Below are 19,946 nucleotides of genomic sequence, written 5' to 3'. Positions count from 1 at the left end.
TGTGCTTTCTAGCTAGGCACAGCACAAGTGGAAGTGTGGAATCAGCCCTTAGTGGGTAGTGAATATATGCAAGGTTCTGAGATGTTGGCTGCAAGTGTTCTTTGAGCACATACTGAGCTGATATTCTGAGGAGAGGAAGCAAACTCAAATACAGTGTAGCTCAGACCTTTCCAAACTTCAAGTTGGTGACACACTTTTTGGACACGCATCATTTTGCAACACAGTAGTTCAGTTTTACTAGCAAACCAGAGGTTAAACTAACCCTTTCCAACCCCAGGAGGAGTGTGGGGAGCATTTGTGTGACACACCTACACACTGCAGCTGACACACTAACATGTCGCGACACACAGTTTGGAGAGCTCTGGTGTAGCTGATATAGTGCAGAGTGACTGGGGAATGGAGTAACTGAATTGCTGGTGAATACCAACCTTCCTTCCTTGGTGCCTTGGAACAGTCAGGAAAGACCACACATGATTCTGAGATGGCATTCCTGTAGAAATACTTTCAGAGGGTGGTCATGTAATTACGTCCTTTCTAAGTTTCTCTATGCAGCGCCTTCTCGTTTATATGTTCAAATGTTTCTGCTAGAAGCAATCCTATAAATCAAAGATCCCTTAAAGCAACATGTTTTTGAAAGAGCAATTCCATCTCCTTATGAATGCTCCAGTGTTTTAAACTTCTGATGTATATAATTATAAGTTAGGACATCTCTGCTGAAAAAGAAACCCTAATAAGAAGGAAAGCCAAAGTGCCATAGGCTTTATGATGTCAACATGGCTCAAGAATGCGTTCCACTTTTTTGCAAATGCTCTGCAGCAAAGGTTTTAAAGGGAGATTTTTCTGGTGGTTTAAGAACATTGTGCAAAGCTCTTTTCAAATCCATACATGAAAACATTCACCACCCAAAGTTTAATTATATGTTTCATGTTTGTAGCACATAATTCTACAACCGTTGCAATAAGGCTTACACAAATCAAATATTGATCTGCTTAGAAAGCCAAAAGGCATTTCCCAAATAACAAGGAACATTATAGCCAAATCGGTTTTTACTCCAATGTTGTTGTTTTTTGTCAGAGTGAGCAAAACCAGGCTTCAATATTTCATCCAATAAGGATAGGGGGAGGGGAAAGAGAGAGACTGACAATGTGGTTAAATCCTACAATTGCATTCCCAAAGATGCCCATTTATGGAGGCAGCAGGCTTAAACCCCTTTGATCAGGGAATGGGTAAATGGCAGGTTGTGGTCCACTGGTGGACTACTGGACAGTTTCTAATGGAGTACCTAATATGTGTTAGCTATTGTTTTTGTTTTTTACAAATACAGTTGTATCTTGGAAGTTGAACAGAATCCATTCTGGAAGTCTGTTAGACTTCCAAAATGTTTGGAAGCCAAGGCATGGCTTCCGATTGGCTGCTGGAAGCCAGAAGTCACATTGGACGTTCGGGTTCCAAAGAATGTTCGCAAACAGGAACACTCACATCAGGGTTTGCGGGGGGAAAGAAAAGTTCAACTTACAAGGTGTTCGGTATCCAAGGTACGACTGTAATGCTTGGTCTGACCTAGCAAGGCTATGCCTTGGTGTTAGCTCAGAATCACCTAACACATATCCATGTCTTAATTGTTAAGAGAGCCTGGACATGCACTCTTGCTTTGCAAATCTAAAACATACAGGTGGCCAATGCACATTCTAGAAAAATATGTAGAATGCTTCAGATTGAAATCAGCCCACTTCTCTCTTAAACTGGCTCATGTTGAGGAAAACATTAAGAACATGGGACAAATGATAGTGAATTGCATAATGAGACATCTTTCAGAAATACTGTCGTTTTTAAATAGTATTTCTGTTCCCTTTCTCTCCTGCATATCACTACCCTCTGACGGCCATTGCTTTCTTATTTGTTAGTCTGTAACATGTGGCTGAAGCGGCTTTGTCATGCTGGCCACATGACCTGGAAGCTGTACGCCAGCTCCCTCGGCCAATAAAGCGAGATAAAGCAACACCAGAGTCGGACATGACTGGACCTAATGGTCAGGGGTCCCTTTACCTTTTAACACGTGGCTTAGATAAACATTCCCTCTTGATATCCCAACTTATAGTACATGGATATTTTATTATTGCTTTGAGATTCATAAGCATTATTTCAAAAGACAGCACATAAGTAATGTATATAAATGCATAAACTTTTTTAAAATTTCTGAAACTTTTTTGTCACTCATTAAGTAGCAAAGAGATACTCCGTACACCAAGGTTTAACTCAAGTTGCAGCCTCAATGCAACAAGTTTGTTATTCTTTCTAAACTTGCAGCTGCCATTTCTACTGCCAGCTCTCAACTTAGTTTCTGCTCCTCTTATCCCTCCCTCCCCACACACATATTTTGCTCTGACAGAATGAAGAATAACTCCTCGTGTTCTCATTTCCTGATCTGGAAGTTAATCGAATAGCATATGGGTTGTAATAAATGTTATTTATTTTACATTCCAGTTTTGTGTGTCTTTACTGTGTAAATCATACTCCCAAATAAGTGTATATTGCAGCCTTAGACAAATATCATATGTAAGCAAACATACTTATTGGAATATTGGAAGCATTTGGGAATTTCTATGAAAATTCAGTGTGCTCCCCATCTTCTAGCCTGAAGACACACATAGGGTTAGGGGTGGTTTAGGTGATCTTCTTCTCAAATGGAAGATGGACCTGCTTAATTTATGTGGCTCAGGTTGCTGTTGAAGACACAAAGGCCCAGGGCCATAAAAATACTGGCAATCCTTCTTATAGCTCCCTTATGATACATTCACAGACTTTTCTTTGATGCTCTGGTTAAAAAGAGAATCCAGATTATTATAGAAAATTATTCCTGTTTATTGTTAGAGAGCTATCAGATAGCAAGCAGCAGCTGGTGCTCTGGTTCTTTAGAATGCAAAACAACAAAAAAATGAAACATTTTGTCATTTACCTGACAGAAGGAAAAAGAAAAATAATTACTGTTTACCCAATTCCCATCTGCAAAGGAAAGCTAACTTTGTCCTCTGTTGCCATGCAGAGCCAAAACATTCAAACATTTTCACTTCCTTGCAAAAGATCTACTCACCTTTCAGCAACATTTCACACCTCATGTCAAGAGTGCAAAACCAATCAGAAGTAGGCATGCATCAAGAAAATAGCTAATATTCTCCCATTGCCAAAGCAACCAAGCTGATCCTTCCTTGACCAGCATTTGTTGCATGTGATTGACTAGTTGGTCCAGAATGTGAACAACACCAACACCAACAAATATAATTTTCTTATTTATATGCCGTCCATCTGATTCGGTTGCCCCAGCCACTCAACAAAGTATTAAAACAGTATACTTAGATGCACATGCAAATGCAGCCCTTGTCCACCCAAACTGCATTACACTCATTGGGATATGCATTTTCATCTACAGTTGCTCCAGCTAGTCATGTTTAATAAACATTACAGATAGTTTTGTACAGGGGTCTTTCCATGCAACAGCAAAAAAGGGAGTGTTAGCCTGGGCAATGAGGGTACATTTCCTCTTACAGGGAGAGTTTTAACTGACCTGAATGATACTGTCACATAGTCAACTTGATTGGCTTTGTAGCAATGTGATGTCATCATGCTCACTAGACCTCTGATTGGATGGGATCATGTAGTGATTAATCCCTTTCATAATGCTTTGCTAAAGTACCTAAGCTGAGAAGCAACTGCTGCAAACAATCACAGAAAACTATGAAATGTGGATACATGAACTTTTTTTTCATGACTATCCCTCTCTCAGGTGCGTCTGCTCAGAAGAAAGTCACACTGAATGAAAACGAGACTTTCTCCCCCATATATGTGCACAGACTACAGCCTTAAGAAGATTCAGTTCCAGCAGAGAACAGTGAGCAGAAATACAAAACGTAAGAAAAATTGAGGCTGGGTTATATATGTAGCTCTCACTGACCAGTTAAATGCACAATATGCACACAATACATTCAAAATTGGCCAGCTAAGAGAGAGGTGGTAATAGAACATTTTCATAATGAAGAGAATTGTCCTACAATAATAACCCTTACGGGAGCTGGTTTGCTTTTCGACTGCAGTTTCCACTCAGGAGTATCCAAATGCTCTAAATTAAGATTCATTATACACTAATAAGGTTGTCACAAAAAGGGCACAGAGTTTAAGTGACTGGTCTGTGACTTGTGGCTAATCTAAAATTGAAGCCAGATGCCAGGTATATCTTTCCTGAAAAGGAAATTCACTTTTAAAAACCACTTGATAATAAGTCAGCTGCAGACATGCCAATTCCTAGGCTGCCTTAATATTTGCTGCCAGGGGGCCGGGCTCCCTCAATGTTAAGGGGGTAGAGGAGGCTGAGCATGGAGTGGTTCAATGGCTGGCTCCTCCTGAGAATGAGTGAGGAAGCTGTGCAGCACTGGGCTCCTTGCTCGGCCTCCTCCCGATGCTGTGATGTCGTGTGCGCATCGTGCATATGATGTCACACACATGCTGCCCCCCCCACTCAATAGTGGGTGCAAGACAGCACCTCCGGTCAGCTGTGTATGAATAAAAATAAAAATACACTCTCAAAGAACTGGCCTGCTAAACCTTCTTTGAGGATTTTCAGACAAGTCCTTTAAAGCATTGTCAGTCTGTGTCATGTCCAATTCAGGGCATACAGGTGAACTTATTTTGACAGTGTTTCTCCAAGCATATCATTCTGTTATTCCTGGTAGTCGCGGCTGATCCTAAATTGTCCAGACAACCTGTTTATTGAACATTCATCCTGACTGGCTTGCACAAAGCTTACACACGTTATACGGCGGTTTCCTTTTATTGAGCATTTGTTCAGGTGCCTATGGCTGGATTGTATCAAGATTAAATGGTTGAAAAGTAAGCAATGTTTTCTAAGTGCATTTGTTATGGTCATTTTACTATTTTATAGCTCATAATAACTTCAGCCACCCATTTTGCTTCAAAAGAGAGAGAGAGAGAAGGATTGAAATTAACATACTCGTTTTAATAGCTATGCCAACAACAACCTAGTGGCAGTGGGAGAAGGTACACAGAGTGGAGTCACTGCCGGGGGACAGCCCCTTGGTACTGCACTGTCAGGGACTGGACTGAGGAAAAATGGTGGAGACTGCCTCCCCCTCCTCCTCAACCTTCCCGAGAAGAGGAAGGCAGTATAGGTTTTTAACAGTGGTTTGCAGAAGTTAGGAGAGGGACAAAGCTGGGAAATAATTGGAGAAGAGGAGGAGGGGGGAGAAACAGAGCCAGAGCAGTTGGCTGACACCTTATCATTAGAAAGCATTCCAGACCCCACCTTCTCCCAGAACCTGGCAAGCAGTAAAAGTGGGTGAACAGAAAGTCAAGAGGCAAATGGCCTTAAGCAGCCACCATAAGGGGAGTGACGCTGCTGACAACTGAGAAGGGGGCAGGGAGGAGTTTATTCAGAGCAACTCCATTACCCAAAAAGGCAACGTTTCTAAGTCTCTCTCTGTGTGAACATTGAATGAACGACATTGGTAAGAGCTTCTTGTATATCTATTACTGGCAGCCTGCCATGGGGGTGGGGGGTGGGGACGGATTTCCTGAAGCCTGACATCCACACAGAGTGAGGCAAGGTGGTGCTCTAGCTCGTGGTAGGTGGAGAGAGAAGCGGCTGTGGGATGGGCTACTGCGAAGTCACTCCAAGGGAGGTGGGCAGCGAGTAGAGCAGGCTAAAATTCACAGCCATCACCACTGGGGCAGAGGTTCCTGGATAGCACCTTCTGATGAATGCAGCCGCACCGAAGCTCCACCAAGCAAGCAAGCTCCACGGGGAGCAAAAGATTTCCGAGCCTCGCACTCCTTTGGCATCTCTCTTGCGTGGGGTGGGGAGGAGGGGCAGAAAAGAGAGCGGGGAAAACACCCCCTCAGTGTGACTTAAATTACTTGAAATTGCCACTTGTGAAAAGGGCTGCCATATGTCGGGGTTTTCCCAGACATTTCCCTGATTTTTTTAACCCCCCAGACCCCATATTGGAGCTTCAATTCCAAAATATGTCCAGGAAAACCCAGACGTATGGCAGCCCTACTTTACACCTCACACCCCTCCTCTCCCCACACCTTTCCCAAACCTCTCTACCACCTCCCCTCACAGTTCACCTTCAAAGAGCAAGATGCCTAACTCCCCCCCCCAACTGTTAAACTTCACAGCAGACACAGATTAGGACTTGAATGATACACTAAACTTTGGGTGATGAAAAAAGGAAAGGAAATATTCCAAAACGCCTCCTCACAACTGCACCAGGGGAAAGGGAGCATGCAAGTCCAAGGATGTAGTGGTTAAGAGCGGTATTCTCATAATCTGGTGAATTGGGTTCGCGTCTCTGCTCCTCCAGATGCAGCTGCTGGGTGACCTTGGGCTAGTCACACTTCTCTGAAGTCTCTCAGCCTCACTCACCTCACAGAGTGTTTGTTGTGGGGGAGGAAGGGAAAGGAGAATATTAGCCGCTTTGAGACTCCTTCAGGTAGTGATAAAGTGGGATATCAAATCCAAACTCTTCTTCTTCTTTAAATTATGGTGCTAATTGTTGTTTTTTAGCATGCCTCTGCTGTGTTAATATGTGCTAGATTCTTTAGAATTATACTCTGAGTAATTTTATGGTGTTGTTTTATGGCTTTGCAGTAAGCTGTTTTGGTCTCATAGTAGATGAAAAAGCAGGATACAGAGTATTCATTAATAATTCCTTTTCAGAGAGGGGGGGAAGAGAAGAGAAGAGAGAAACTTTTCCATCTGAACCTAGGGCTTTGCTGCAATAAATTAATAATCTTTTGCAACTTTCATTAACAAACAATGGTGAGACATGTTGAGATGTGCAACTCTAATCTCAAGAAATAGCACACAGTTGTGAGACAGGAAACTAATCCATTGATTTTCTTTTTCCTGTCAAACAGGTGGACAGACAGAAGACGCATATACAAACAGTAAGAAAGGAAATGTAAACCCAAAGCACATTTATAGATGTTACCCGAAAAGAACACGTAGGGGGAAATAAAGAAGGAAAAGAGGTGGGGAATACAATAGAGGCAAAGGTTGATGTCAAAATTGAATGTAGGAAAGGCTCCAATATGCAGAGATTGTACACTTGTGATGGGCTTAATTGGGTAGTCTTGTTCTAACAATTCATTTTAGCTGCAGCGGCCCAGAGCATAGCATTGCTACATTTGATAAGACATTTTACATGACTACCAGTAATTTGGAACAGCCTTCTCCATGTAAATATCCATAATATCAAACCCATCCATGATTTATTTAAAGAAAGCCCCATTGATTGCTCAAAATTGCTTTGTTTTCACAAAACCTGGGCACACAGTTTTATTACAGCAAATCTGATTGCTCTCAGGATGTTCCTGTACAGCACCAATGTAGAAGGAGAGATTTGGTGTGCCTTCCTCTGCCTGAAAGGACTTCATTGGGCTGCAGAGATTGTGTAAGGTCAGCATTTTGGCTCTTGCATGGATTTGGCTGTCTAATCCTATAAGCTGCTACATTCATGTACAAAACTGCAAGGTTCATATCGCCATATGTTTCTTTCACTAAAAACAGTCATTGCGTTGTGACAGTGTGAGGATTTACAATCATAGAAGGATATTAAAAGGATCAGTAGATGTCAGCAGCAAGACATTCCAGTATATTGATGCCATCAGTACAAGACGATGAAGCATTCCTTCCATGAAAGAACCCAAGATGTGACCAGCAGAAGGAATGATCCGATTCAGACCTATTCCTTTCTGCAATTTCTTTGCTGATAGTGAAGAACAGTTGTCTGTTTCTAAGATATTTAAGTGTGTGAAAACTTTTGCTCCCCCCCCCCCAATGTTCAACATGCTTTCTGCATTACCTTCATTCAATACCTTCATACTCTCCACTGAGTTCTTTCAAGTTTCCCATATCCTTCATAAATTTTGGCTACAAAAACTGAAGTGATTGGTTACCCATTACCTCTTGATGAAAAAAAAAGTATAAATTACATACATAGTACACAGAAGCAATGTTTTAAAGAACTGTCTGAAGGCAAAAAAGGAAGCCAAACCAACAAAATTAATGTATAAGGGGCCTAATTCAACTAAAATGAATTATGAGACCATAATTGCCATCACGGCCACTCCAAGGAAGACTTGAGACACCGCTTTCAGTTAACATTATGGAAAACTTGAGAATCTGCAGAAAAAACCAAGTAACCTAACTTAGTCCAATTCAACCAAGCAAAACATAGTCTGAGCAGGAAGTTTCCCTACTTTGGGGGGGGGGGGTCATCTCCCTCCCAATTCCTGAGGTGACAAAAGTCACTACCTGTGCCCTGCAACAACAATGGTTAAGAAATTCTTCCTCCTTGCTACACAAGCCCTGGATCTGTGAATCAGAGAAGGACACCGTGGCCCCATCTGTTTGGCATTCACCCTGATACACATGTTCAGCCCACAGGGCACCCCTGTCACTCACTAAGCAAATACAGTGTAGGGCAATGCTACAGGATTAAAGGTCCCCAGATCTTAAACTGTCTTTCCTGTCCAGACTAAAGGACTGAGTGGCAATAAATTGCACCACTCCAACAGAGTGGAGAAGGCAAAAAAGAGGAGCCCCAGACCAATTGGAGGCTCCCCTAAAATCCCTACTCAGCCCCTTCAACAGGTGACTAGCAAAGCCCACACTGCAAAAAGGAGGAAGGGTGGGCACCACAACAGAACAGGGAATATACTGTATATCCCTGTTCCATCCCCATCCAAACTGTCCAGTTATCCATTCACACCACCCCAACTCTCCTCCCCAGGGAGAAACCACTTGAGTCCTCTCCTGGGGTGATGCACTCATACCACCCCAACACTCCTCCCCAGGGAGAAACCACTTGAGTCCTCCCCTGGGGTGATGAGAGAGTGGCAAATTCACCTCCACATAAGAGTGTGAACAGCATTATATGAGACAATGGAGCAAATTACTCATGACTAATTGAAGTCTCATTGGTTTTAATGGCATGCATGTAAATATTTAGCTGGATCAAGGTGAAAATGTAAATCTCAAAAAGCTGATAATTGATTCCTGAGTTAAACACATTATTCAGCAACAGAATCAGTTTCAAAGGAAACATTTATGCCTCAAAAAGAGCACTGGCATCATATGCAAAGTATCTTACATATGAGATCAACTACTCTGATGAAAGGGAGAAAAACAATGATATGCACTGAAAATAAGGTACTAAACTTCAGACTACCAAAACAGAAACTGTTGAGTGATTTAAAAAAGGCTTCCAACCTCCTCCCCCAAAAACAACAACTGGAAAACTATTCCCAAAACATTCCAAAATGACGCCTAAGGCTGTGATCCTACCTCCTAACCCATCCACTCAGGTAATATTGGTGGTGTTGGGAAACTGAGCTGAGGTACCCATGCAGTGGGAATTGCCCTCAGTTCCGGTCACCACAGAGGCAGCTTAAGATCCAAAACAGTTTACTGCCATAGAAGATAAGGTTTCAGTAATACAGTTCTGGACACGGATACATGCATATAGCTTTGCAGATACCAATACTGATATATACAAGTAGAACATATTTTTGTTGCTACAGCCATTCTGACTCAGGGACAGCACTCACTGACTGACTGATGAGCTGTCAAGCCCTAATCACTTATATAGATGACACTGGGCTGTTGCTATAGCAACTGGCTTGGCTCAACTTGCACCCATTGGCTTATCTCATACCTGAGGTGGAAGAAATTAACCCCTTCCTCCATAGCTAGTTCCTCCAACAGATGACAGGGATGGAGGGAGTTAAAACAAATTGCAGGTCCCACTCTGCTGCCCTCTATCCGCCGAGAAGATGGTGCTGATGTAGGACTCCACTGCAGCATACCCACAACCTCCAAGTAGGTATGGGGCTGGTACAGCAGCAGCAACAACAACAACAAACCCTAAAAGCTCTCCCATCACCAGTTTCCATTCTGAGAAGCAGGAGACAGCACAGTTTCAGATATTGTGATGCCACATAATTTCTTCATATTCAATTCTTGATACATCTGCCCTTTCTGTTCCCCCCATCCTCTCTTTCCCATTGTCTCCCCAACTTTCAGTCCAGTCCCATTTCTGGGCAACATTCCACAGTTGCATTTATTTAGTGCTGATTCAGACAAATGGCAACCAGGTTTTCTGCAGATTGCCATTTGTTCTGATTTATCATTACAGAGTGGGTTTTCCAGGACAAAGCAGCAGGGCAATGGCAAAATTGCTCAGACTCACATCTAGATAGCAAGGGATAAGCAGAAAAATTCCTGGCCCCGTGCTTTCTAAGCAGGGGAGAAGCAGAAATGTGGACAAGGCCTAAGTCTCTTTGTAAAGTGTCATGTGCACTGCTGGTGCTGTATGCATAATAAACACCATCAATAACACTAATATCTGTTGCATTTTGGTTATATTTTCTTTCATATTTTACCTACCTAATGGAGCGCTTCAGAATTATTATACTGCCTGGTTATTTGTGCAGTAAATGTAATTTTTTTATTTATTGGATTTCAATGCTGTCAGTCTTCATGACATTATAACAACATTTCTGGAGAAACAGAAAGGCAAGCAAGCCCCTGTTAATATAGTAAATCCCTGAAGAAATGCCCTTGCTCTGTTTCCTTAGCAACTGCATTGCCTTTCCTTGCTAAAGTATGGCGTGAGAGTTAGCATCTAGATAACTCCTTTAGCTTTACAGACAGAGAAGAATCCTAAACTTGCTCAGACATTTAAATCAGAGGTGGCTAGCCTCCAGTGTGGGTCCTAATCTAGCCCCCAAGCCAATTTTTTCTTCATCCCCCAAGACACCAATTTTGGTGGCAATGGTGAAAGAAAGAAAATAAAGGAGACATGGTACTGGGGTGCCTTGATGAGGATACAAATAGACTTCTCCCTGGTCAGCAAAGTAATCATTTGATGAGCAGAGAGAGACAACAGCTGTCAGATAATTTAAACAGATCAGCTGAGGAAGAAGCACTGTACCTTTGTGAGCATCTGCTTGTGTGTGTCACGTGTGCATGACAAGGTGTGGGTAGCCAGATGTGCTCCCCAGACGGCTGACCAAGGATGAATGTGGTCTTCAGGCCAAGTGAGGTTAGCCATTCTTGATTTAGAAAAATGCCATGTGCATGAGAAGGTATGAGCGATTAATGTTTGGGGGCCACAAAAAGGCTCCTTGCAAATTATTGCCAATTTTGCTTCATATAAAGAGTAGCAGCATGGCAATCACAAACAGAGTAATCCAAACAGAGGTTAGATTCATCTGTAGCCTCTGTAAGCCAGCAACTGGGGATCTAACAGACCTATGGTCCACAAATGATTTTCTAAATATTTCAAATGTAGAAAACTTCCAACTTTGGGCCAGATTCCAAAATCTGCAAGCCACTGAAAGCATTCCAAAGAGAAATTTCCTGTCTTCTTCTCCCCACTTCAGCCTCTTAAATCTCCACAAAAAAAACTCCCCTCCTGAAAGTGAGGATCCTCTGGAGCAAGGAGAGATACATGTAAGAGATTAGTGGACCATAGTCCACCAGCCGACAAACCTCATCACACTCCATTCCAGAAGCTCCTCTAATTCTCAGGAGTGGCTTTCCAGGGGAACAGGGAGGATGGGGTGGCAAAGTTCTCTCTGCTCATGGTTCTTATGGATCCAACTCATTCTGTTGTATAGAAGGAGTGTAGCTCAGGGGGAGAGTAATGCTTTGCATGCAGAATGTCCCTGGTTCAATTCCTCGCACCTCCAAGTAAGAACTGGGAGAGATTGCTGCCTGAAGAACTGGAAAGCTGCTGCTAGCTGGTATAAACAGTACTGAGCTAGATGATCTAATGGTTCAACTTAGTATACAGCAATTGCTTAAGTTACTATCAGATCCATCCAATGAAATAAATACACAGAAAAACAATTTAAGAACTGCTGGCCTAACTCAGGCATTGAAGTCCAATCCTGTTCAAACTCATATGGGAGTGACTCATGATGACTTCAAGTGAGTAAACCAGCACTGGAAGAACTGTTCCTTTATTAAGAAGTGTAGCATAAAGTTCCCCAAACCACTTGACTATTCAAGATCCAATGTAGATACAACTGCTTTTTGAACAAGGCATACAGGTGTAGGTGACATGTCATCTATCAAAGGCTTAAGTTTCACTCTCATTACTCATCTGCACTATCTTGTAAAACATGTTTCAGCTTATCTGAAATGACATCTCAAATAATACACTGTTAAATTATTTTTACAAATCCAATTTCATGCAACCATGCTAAAATCAGTGGCTTATTTTTGCATGCAACCAAGATGGAAAGAGAGGCTCAGCAATAACACAATCACTTTCCCCTCCCTCAATCTGGATTTTCTCATACCCTCTCCTTTTCAGAGTATCCCTAGTATGTGACAATCCAGATTAAGGGAGCGGAACATATGGGAAGGCAATGGTTGGAGGGGAGCGTCATATGGACAATGGATAATTAATAGAGGTACAGGAAACTGACGATTCACATTAAACAATATTATGCATAAGCCCTTGTATTTAGGGACAGCATTTCTAAATCATGGAGTACGGCTTCTCAGCACTTTAATATATTTCTCTTTTTAAAAGGTTATCAAGTGGTCAGAGAAAGTGTTTAGCGAGCTGAAAACTCGTCTATTCAACAGCATAGACTCAGTCTAAATTTCACTTTAATCATATGGCCACCAATTGCATCTGGGTTGTCGTTGCTTTTCAGTATCAAGAGTGGACCCATTTTCATTGGGAATGTCGCATGCAAGGAGGGAAGGTTTAACCAGAAGCATCCCAATGGGGGACGGGGAGCCACTACACTAGCTTTCTGGCAGATAGGTTGCTGTTACATATCAGACAGGGAGGTGAGCATGGTGCCAATGCACTGGCAGGAGCTCAAGACTGGTGTCGCCAATGCATTTGCATCAATGCTGAACTCCCCACTTCCTCACCCCTACTATGTTCCATTCCAGAAAGCAACAGTGACCAAGCTGCTTCTCGGGTAGACATTATTCTTCATTAGTAACATCCCAGGTGTTATCCTCCAAGTGAGGCCTTTGGCACTCACAGAACCAGGTTCCATGCAGTGTTCAATGTATTTTCCAGTAGATTCACTTGGCAGGAGAAAATACCATTCTGCAGTTTGAGTAGGGTGTCAATGTGATTATCCATAGCTGAAGTGGTACCCATGAAAATGAGATTTGGATCTCTTGCAACAAATCAGTAATGACTGCATTCTTATAGGCAATAAAACCATTCTTGGGGAGGGGTTGGACAATGACGATAGAAGCAGACAGATCAGCAGCATTAAAAAAAACCCAACCACTTTAACTATGGAATTTACATAGGGCTCCAGTGGCGCAATCGGTTAGCATGCGGTACTTATACAACTATGTAATTTACAGGAACTATCTATCCCAGCCAGATGTTCATATGTATGGAGGCGTGTGAAATCTGACCCTGCACAACTCTATCCAGTAATGATGACAAGTATATGGCAAGATAGTGCTCATTCCTCATAGTGTGTCCTAGTAAAGTGCTTACCAGACGTCACTCTGCAAGTTGAATAGTAAATCTTTCTTACCCTGATGAAAAGGATCTTTTCTCCAACTCTGTATCTTCCTTGTGAAAGACGCTCCACACAAAATTTACTAGGGCATTTACAAGGAGGATCTTCAGAAATATGTTTGACCTATGGGGGGGAAAAGAGGGGGGAGTTATCATTTTAAAGTGTTTAGTGCACTACAGTACCATTAGGACAGATTATATTCAACTGTATCTTTCCCGCCAGCTCCTAAACCAAGCACCTGCTCTTTCTCATTTAGTTGTTCTACCCATCACATCACTACCGTGCAGCGTTCATACTGTGCCTTTCATTGGACACTGGGACACTGCTGCACCAGGCTCAAAATGTCCTCAGCCAGCCCCCACCTGCCTGCCTCCTTATTTACAACCAGTCTAGGGGTGGCGCTGTCTGTCAACCTCCTTAGTCTCGCTGTTGCTCTTGTGGAACTCAGAGTGGAGGCAGAAGGATGGGGACAAAACTAAAATTAGTTCCACCTTTACTTGCTTCTATCTTCATCAGCCTCCTTGCCTTCCTCCAGTGGCCGACATTGGGGTCTCGAATTTCAGCGGTGCCCTGAGCAACACCCAAAATCCAGCACCTTCCTCCAACCTCTTGTGTTCCATTCTAAACCATAGTTGCAGCATCCCTTGCAGCACCCCTAAGGCTCAGTGCCTAGTGCGACTGAAACAGGTCACGCTCCCCTAAGTCCTGCTCTGCTTCTTCCTTACCGGTTTCAGTGAGCACCAGACTCCACTGCTACTCTTAATTAAATGCACCCGCCTTATTCCCTCACTCACTCCCTACTTACCGGTAAAAAAACTTACACAAACACCCATCATTTCCAATATCAGAGGGCTGCCGCAATAGGGGGCAAGGCCTTATGGTGCTGCCAATCGCCTAACCACAGCTTCTTCTTCCACCATATCAGCTTCGCTCTGAGGTAACTCAAGCAAGCAGCAGTCTGAGACTGCAGGCCTCATTCCTTTGTGGAGTAACCTCATTGAAGTTCCAGCCTACAGTCTGGGAAACCCTGAACTTCAACTTGTATAACCTTGTTGCTACTAATGCATGCAAACTGCTAGGTTCTTCTCCCAAGGGGTGCTGTGGGTGGGTGTGCCACTGTACCCTGCAGTATTAACGCTGATAATGAACACAATCTATGAGCTCTACTCATTTTATGCTCCTCAGTTGTTCAGAAAGAAACAATCTGAATGTGATACCATCATGGGGAAAGTGCTTGCTGAGTTTAAATTGAGTTGCTGTCCTTACATAATAGCATGTCGGGGAATGGTGGAAGTGATGAGCCCAATGATGGTGTGGTGATGTATGAGAGGGAAAGCTGCTAACTGCATTCTCCCATTACTGCTCAAGTTATCCTTTTATGTTGCATTCTTCCTATGATGAGTCCTATGTTGGTGTAGTAATGCGGCACATGTAGGATGGCAACTTAATGTACATAGAAAGCCAGATCTGGAGAATATAGCATGGGAAAGTGTTTTTCATGTCACTAGCATCATGTTTAAAATAATTTAATGAAAGTATTGGTGTGGCCTAAATCAAAGCTGCTTTGATATAACCCCAGATTTGAATAAAGTGTTTGCTAAATATAAACTTAATATATATGTAAATCAGAAGTGAGAATGAAAGCTGCTAATTGCATTCTCCATTTACTGCTCAAATGATTGCTTTGCATTTCATTTTACCTGTGAATGCTGGCCTGAGGACCCACCCATACCAATCCATTTTGGGAACCACTACGGTTAAGGTGCATTAACATTTAGTGTTACTTGTTGGTGAAATGCAAGGAGCACAGACATCACTGCCAAAGAGCAGATCTGGTTGAGTGAACTCTAATTTGACATTCAGGTATTACTGCTATTTTATATCTAACCTTAACACTGACAAGTGCACACATAAAGTAATTTCCACACAATGTAGTCCTCTAGGAGGAAAGTTGACCTAATGTGTTGGTGTCAAATGAAGCAAAATGCAAGGCACACTTTCTAAAGATTTCATCCACCCCAGAGACCTTTGGAGATCTAGTTCAGAAGCCAACAGTCTGTGAAGCGAGACAGTGAGCAGAGGAAAGATGTTGTTAGAATAACTACTGGTGAAAGATTGACTTTTACATTTTCTTAGAAAGGGTTATTTATAACATCACAGATCATAGGGCTAGAAGGAAAGCCTTTCTGGTCAGACGGAAGGACTACTTAGTTCAGCATCTTGCCTCAGACAATTGCCAACCATATGTCTCTGTGAAGTTTACAAGCAAATAAATCACATTGGGATGTTATCTTGTATATTTTAATAGCTTGCCAAAAGATCATAGAAATTCTGTGTGTTCGGGAAGTGTGTTTATCCTTCTTGTAATATCGAAATATTGTGCGTGTATGAAGAGTGCTTGACAAATGTTATTATTTATTCAACATATTCTAACCTACTCACCATCAATATCAGGGCAGGATACAATCATGAAAATTTAAAAGGAAAACACATAAATGCACAACCCAAAAAAATCACAACCAATTTGGTAGCAGCAAAACAGTAAAAAAACAAAATAAACCTGCCTGGTAATTAGATCACCATAAATGTCTGCTGGGATAAGTAGGTCTTCCACTAGCATCAGAGTTAGGGCCAGTCATATCTCAAGGGGCAGAGCAGCAAAACCCAGGTCAAATCCTGACCCATTTACTGCATGTCTTTTGCTTAGTCCTGTTTGCCACTCCCTTCAGGGATTTTCGGACTGAATTTTAATAAGTTTCATTACCTAGCTGAAGTCTGGTTACTCAGCTGTAGTGCATGATGTCATTCATGACTTCGCTTTAAACACCAACGGCTTTCACTGACTTGGGGCTCTTCAAGCGTGAAGTTATCTGTCTTGTTACCAAAATGGGAGTTTGTGTTTTAAAAGAAGAATTAGTAGCTCTTTCTTTCTGTTAGATTGAACCAGATATGGAAGGCAGATGGGCTGTTCTAGAATACTGAGAGTTCAGATCATTGGGATTACACTAGGGTGGCCAGTTGTGCGTTACCAAAAATGAGGACACCAGTTTGAATAAGGCATTTTTGTTTATAGACACAAATTCAGAAATATATACTATACCTTTCTTTTTTTTAAGGGACTATAACTATACCTTTCTTTTTTTTCTTTTTTTTTTCTTAGTAGGGAAGGCATCAGTGACAGGTGTGTTTGTTTGTTTGTTTGTTTCTTCCCTTTAATTAAGATTTGGACTGGATGGCCATTAAACAGAAGACACCTTCAATTATAGGATTGTCCTCTTGCAACCTTTCAAAATAGAGGAATATCCTCTGTAAAGTGGGGCCCATGACCACTCTGGATGCCATGCAGACATTGCTATGTTGGACTCCTTCTAATGGTCTGAACAAAGAACTTTCAACACTTGTAAATTTAAGCCTGGTCCCCCCCCCCATTGCATCCAAGCAATGAAGAAAATTGTTCCAGACCTAGTACCTAAAATGGACACATGTGCACATTCATTGTACAAAGTCTTAAGAACAGCAGGCACTGAAATGGGGGCATGTATTCTTCAGTCTTCAGCTGATCAACCTGATGAATTTCTTGATAATACTAAACTAGACATATAAATCCAACATCTTTTCAAAGGGAAATGGCATGGGCTCTTAGTGATTGCATGAGCCCCTCCTTCTGTTCAAACAGCTTCCATTGCCAACCAGAGCCTCCAATCATTCCTATTCCCACATCCCCCCTGATTTCACTAGCCTCAAAAGGATGGAAAACACAGGAACGGAGTCTCTGCAAGATCTGCTACATGCTGGAGGGTCTTTGATGGAGAAGGGGGGGCTCTCCCACCCACTATTGTAGCAGCAGCATCAAAACAATTCTTGAGGATTTTCCCTGCTTGCATATTGCTATTTTGCCTTAGAAGAGCAACAGAAAGTACATGGCAAACAAGTCATGAAGCCTTTCTCTCTGCTCTTGTTATTTCCCCCAAACCCCCAGCAATATTACTGTGAGGAAATCTAGTAAGAAGATGCATTTTGGAGGTTGCTGTAACTTTGTGCATGTGGAGGCTGCTGTAAAATTTTCAGCTATGTTAATTTACACCAGAGACATCTTTGTTGGAATTTTTAAAATAGTTTTTATGTGTTTGCATTTTGCTGATATTCTGTAAATTAAAGGGGGTCACTTAAATCAGACTTCATAAGCTCTTTTTCTCCTTTTTTCTTCACCCACAGGAATTGCAGTCACCTCTTCTATGCTTTGTCTCACTCAGTCCTTCTCTGGCAGCCACAGTGAAAGACTTTGAGAAGTTAAAGAACCAGAAAGGAGGGGGGGGTGCTAAACCTAACCAAGTTTGCATTTCAGCAAATTACATTTCACAAGCACTGTTAAATACACCAAATTCCATCTGTTCATTGTAGCTCAGGAGTGGCACAGGGGCTTTCAAGGAGCGCTTTGTAACTCCCAGGTGGCACATCCACCATGTGATATAGGAGTTGCCATAGCAACAAGTGCTTTTTTTAGAATACGTTTTTTTACTTTCTTGTTTAACCCTTGGTTGCTCAGAACACCGCCTATTCAGGTCCATTGTGATTTTTCCATAAAGAGTGAAAAGGGAATGTTACTGCATAGGTTAAATGCATCAATGAACTGCATTCATAAAGTCTCAGGTTCAATCATCCTCAGCATCTCCAGTTAAAAGCATTTGAGGGAGCAAGGTTGGAAAGATATTTGCTTGGGACTTTGAAGCCAGTCACATTCATAATATGGATCTGATCTGATCATGTAACACCCCCTTCTTAAACTCCCATGCTGGCTTCCTCTCTGTTCCCAGATCCAGGCTCCTTCTCTTCACCTTTAAAGTTGCTCTGCAACCTTGCCTCCTCCTCATCTCCCTGCTATACCTGTGACCTTTGGTCTTCCAGTTGGTCCACCTTCAAGTGTTCACACACTGGTATGGGATTGCACTGCCTTACAGCAGTGTGTTTATGTGTATGTGTTCTAAGCATATATCAGTATTGTTATCCGTCTGAACGGCCAGTCTGCGGGATTCCCGGAGTCCTTTTCAATTATTGGGTTCCTGGATCTGTGGGGGTTTGTAGGTATGAGATCTTGCCAAACAAGTCCCTTTCTCTAGGAAATGGTTCCGGCTAACTAGTTAAGCACCATGATTAGCATAACCAAAGAAATTTCTCTGTGCCATGGGGAAAAATGGATGGGCCTTCGCTCCCACACCTAGCTGCTAGGTAGAGAAGAACAACTGCAAGAGTGCGTGGGTGATCTAGGGAGAAAGCAGGTTGGAAGCTAGACACAGAGACATATTTGCTCTGTGCTACTTACAAAACTGTGACTGGTGGAGAAGCAAGATCTTTTGGGGTTTTAATGCTATGATCCCTCCATCTTATACTCAGGTTGTATAAATATATCCTAAAGACACCAGTCTCTGATGACCTTCATTCCAAGGAAACTAAATCTGGGTAAGTGCCTGGAACCCATGGATTCCCCTCACTGTTCAGAGGTTTGGGGTGGGGAGATTCATCTAACCAGCTGCATCAACAGAACCCCTCCTTCCCCAAAGCCCCCACATACCTCCTGCAATTGGCTCTGGCAGGGTTGGAAGAGCTGCCTGAACAGCACATGGCAGGAGGGGGTATTGTTTCATCTGGCAAGCTGGAACGCTTGCACAGACAAAACTATTGGAAAAGTGTGACATTGAATTCCACCCAGGGGGTTTATTTAGCCAATTCATACTCATGGACTAGGCCCACTAAAATCTATCAGAATTAAGTTAAACATGGCCAGCTTGAGTCCACTCATTTCAACAAGTCAACTTAAAAACGATGGGGGAGTTGGCACTGTAACCTTTCCAGACTAGCTCTCAGTATACCACTCCCTAACAAGTACTATCAACTAACTTCTTGAAGAGTAGGTGTTACTTCAAACTGAGGATATTTAACGGTTACCCTTCTTTTATCCAGCGCATCAATATACCTTACCAAGAGTGGGAGAGGGAGACTCCCCACCAGTCACCTGTCGAGAAAGGTGTGTTGCATGAGGCCTGCTGATGCACACTTACCGCATCATCCAGAAGTTTCCCTGTGCTCTTTTTGCCAGGCGACTTTGAGGGGGAGGGGGAGGGGGACGGAAGAGGGGTTGAAAGTGTTTCTTCTTGCTCAATCTCTTTCTCCAGTTTTATTAATCCAGGAGGCTCCACGCCAAACCTTTGAATGCAGAAAATTACCAGTGCTTACAAAACCAGTTCCAACAGGTTAAAAATAATAGTTACATTGCCTTATGAAAAGTGTAAAAAAACCCCACACAACTAAAATCATTGTAACAGTATTTGATTTCACGCTTTACCCTAGCTCCAGTATTA

At 42.4% G+C, this 19,946-nt stretch overlaps 1 protein-coding gene across 3 annotated transcripts in view; it reads right to left on the bottom strand.

Annotated features, from left to right (window-relative positions):
- Positions 1-19,946, bottom strand: part of GAS2 (growth arrest specific 2) — a 125,970-nt gene that overhangs the window by 21,335 nt on the left and 84,689 nt on the right. For all 3 annotated transcript variants that reach the window (XM_033150992.1, XM_033150990.1, XM_033150993.1), the window contains 2 exons: positions 19,647-19,791; positions 13,606-13,713 (listed from right to left, as the gene is read on the bottom strand). In XM_033150992.1, the coding sequence (XP_033006883.1) occupies positions 13,606-13,713; positions 19,647-19,791 (253 nt within the window). The remainder of the gene's footprint in view (positions 1-13,605; positions 13,714-19,646; positions 19,792-19,946) is intronic.

The sequence above is a fragment of the Lacerta agilis genome, chromosome 1, assembly GCF_009819535.1.
Source record: "Lacerta agilis isolate rLacAgi1 chromosome 1, rLacAgi1.pri, whole genome shotgun sequence".
NCBI lineage: Eukaryota > Metazoa > Chordata > Lepidosauria > Squamata > Lacertidae > Lacerta > Lacerta agilis.
This window is presented reverse-complemented; position numbering and strand designations above follow the sequence as displayed.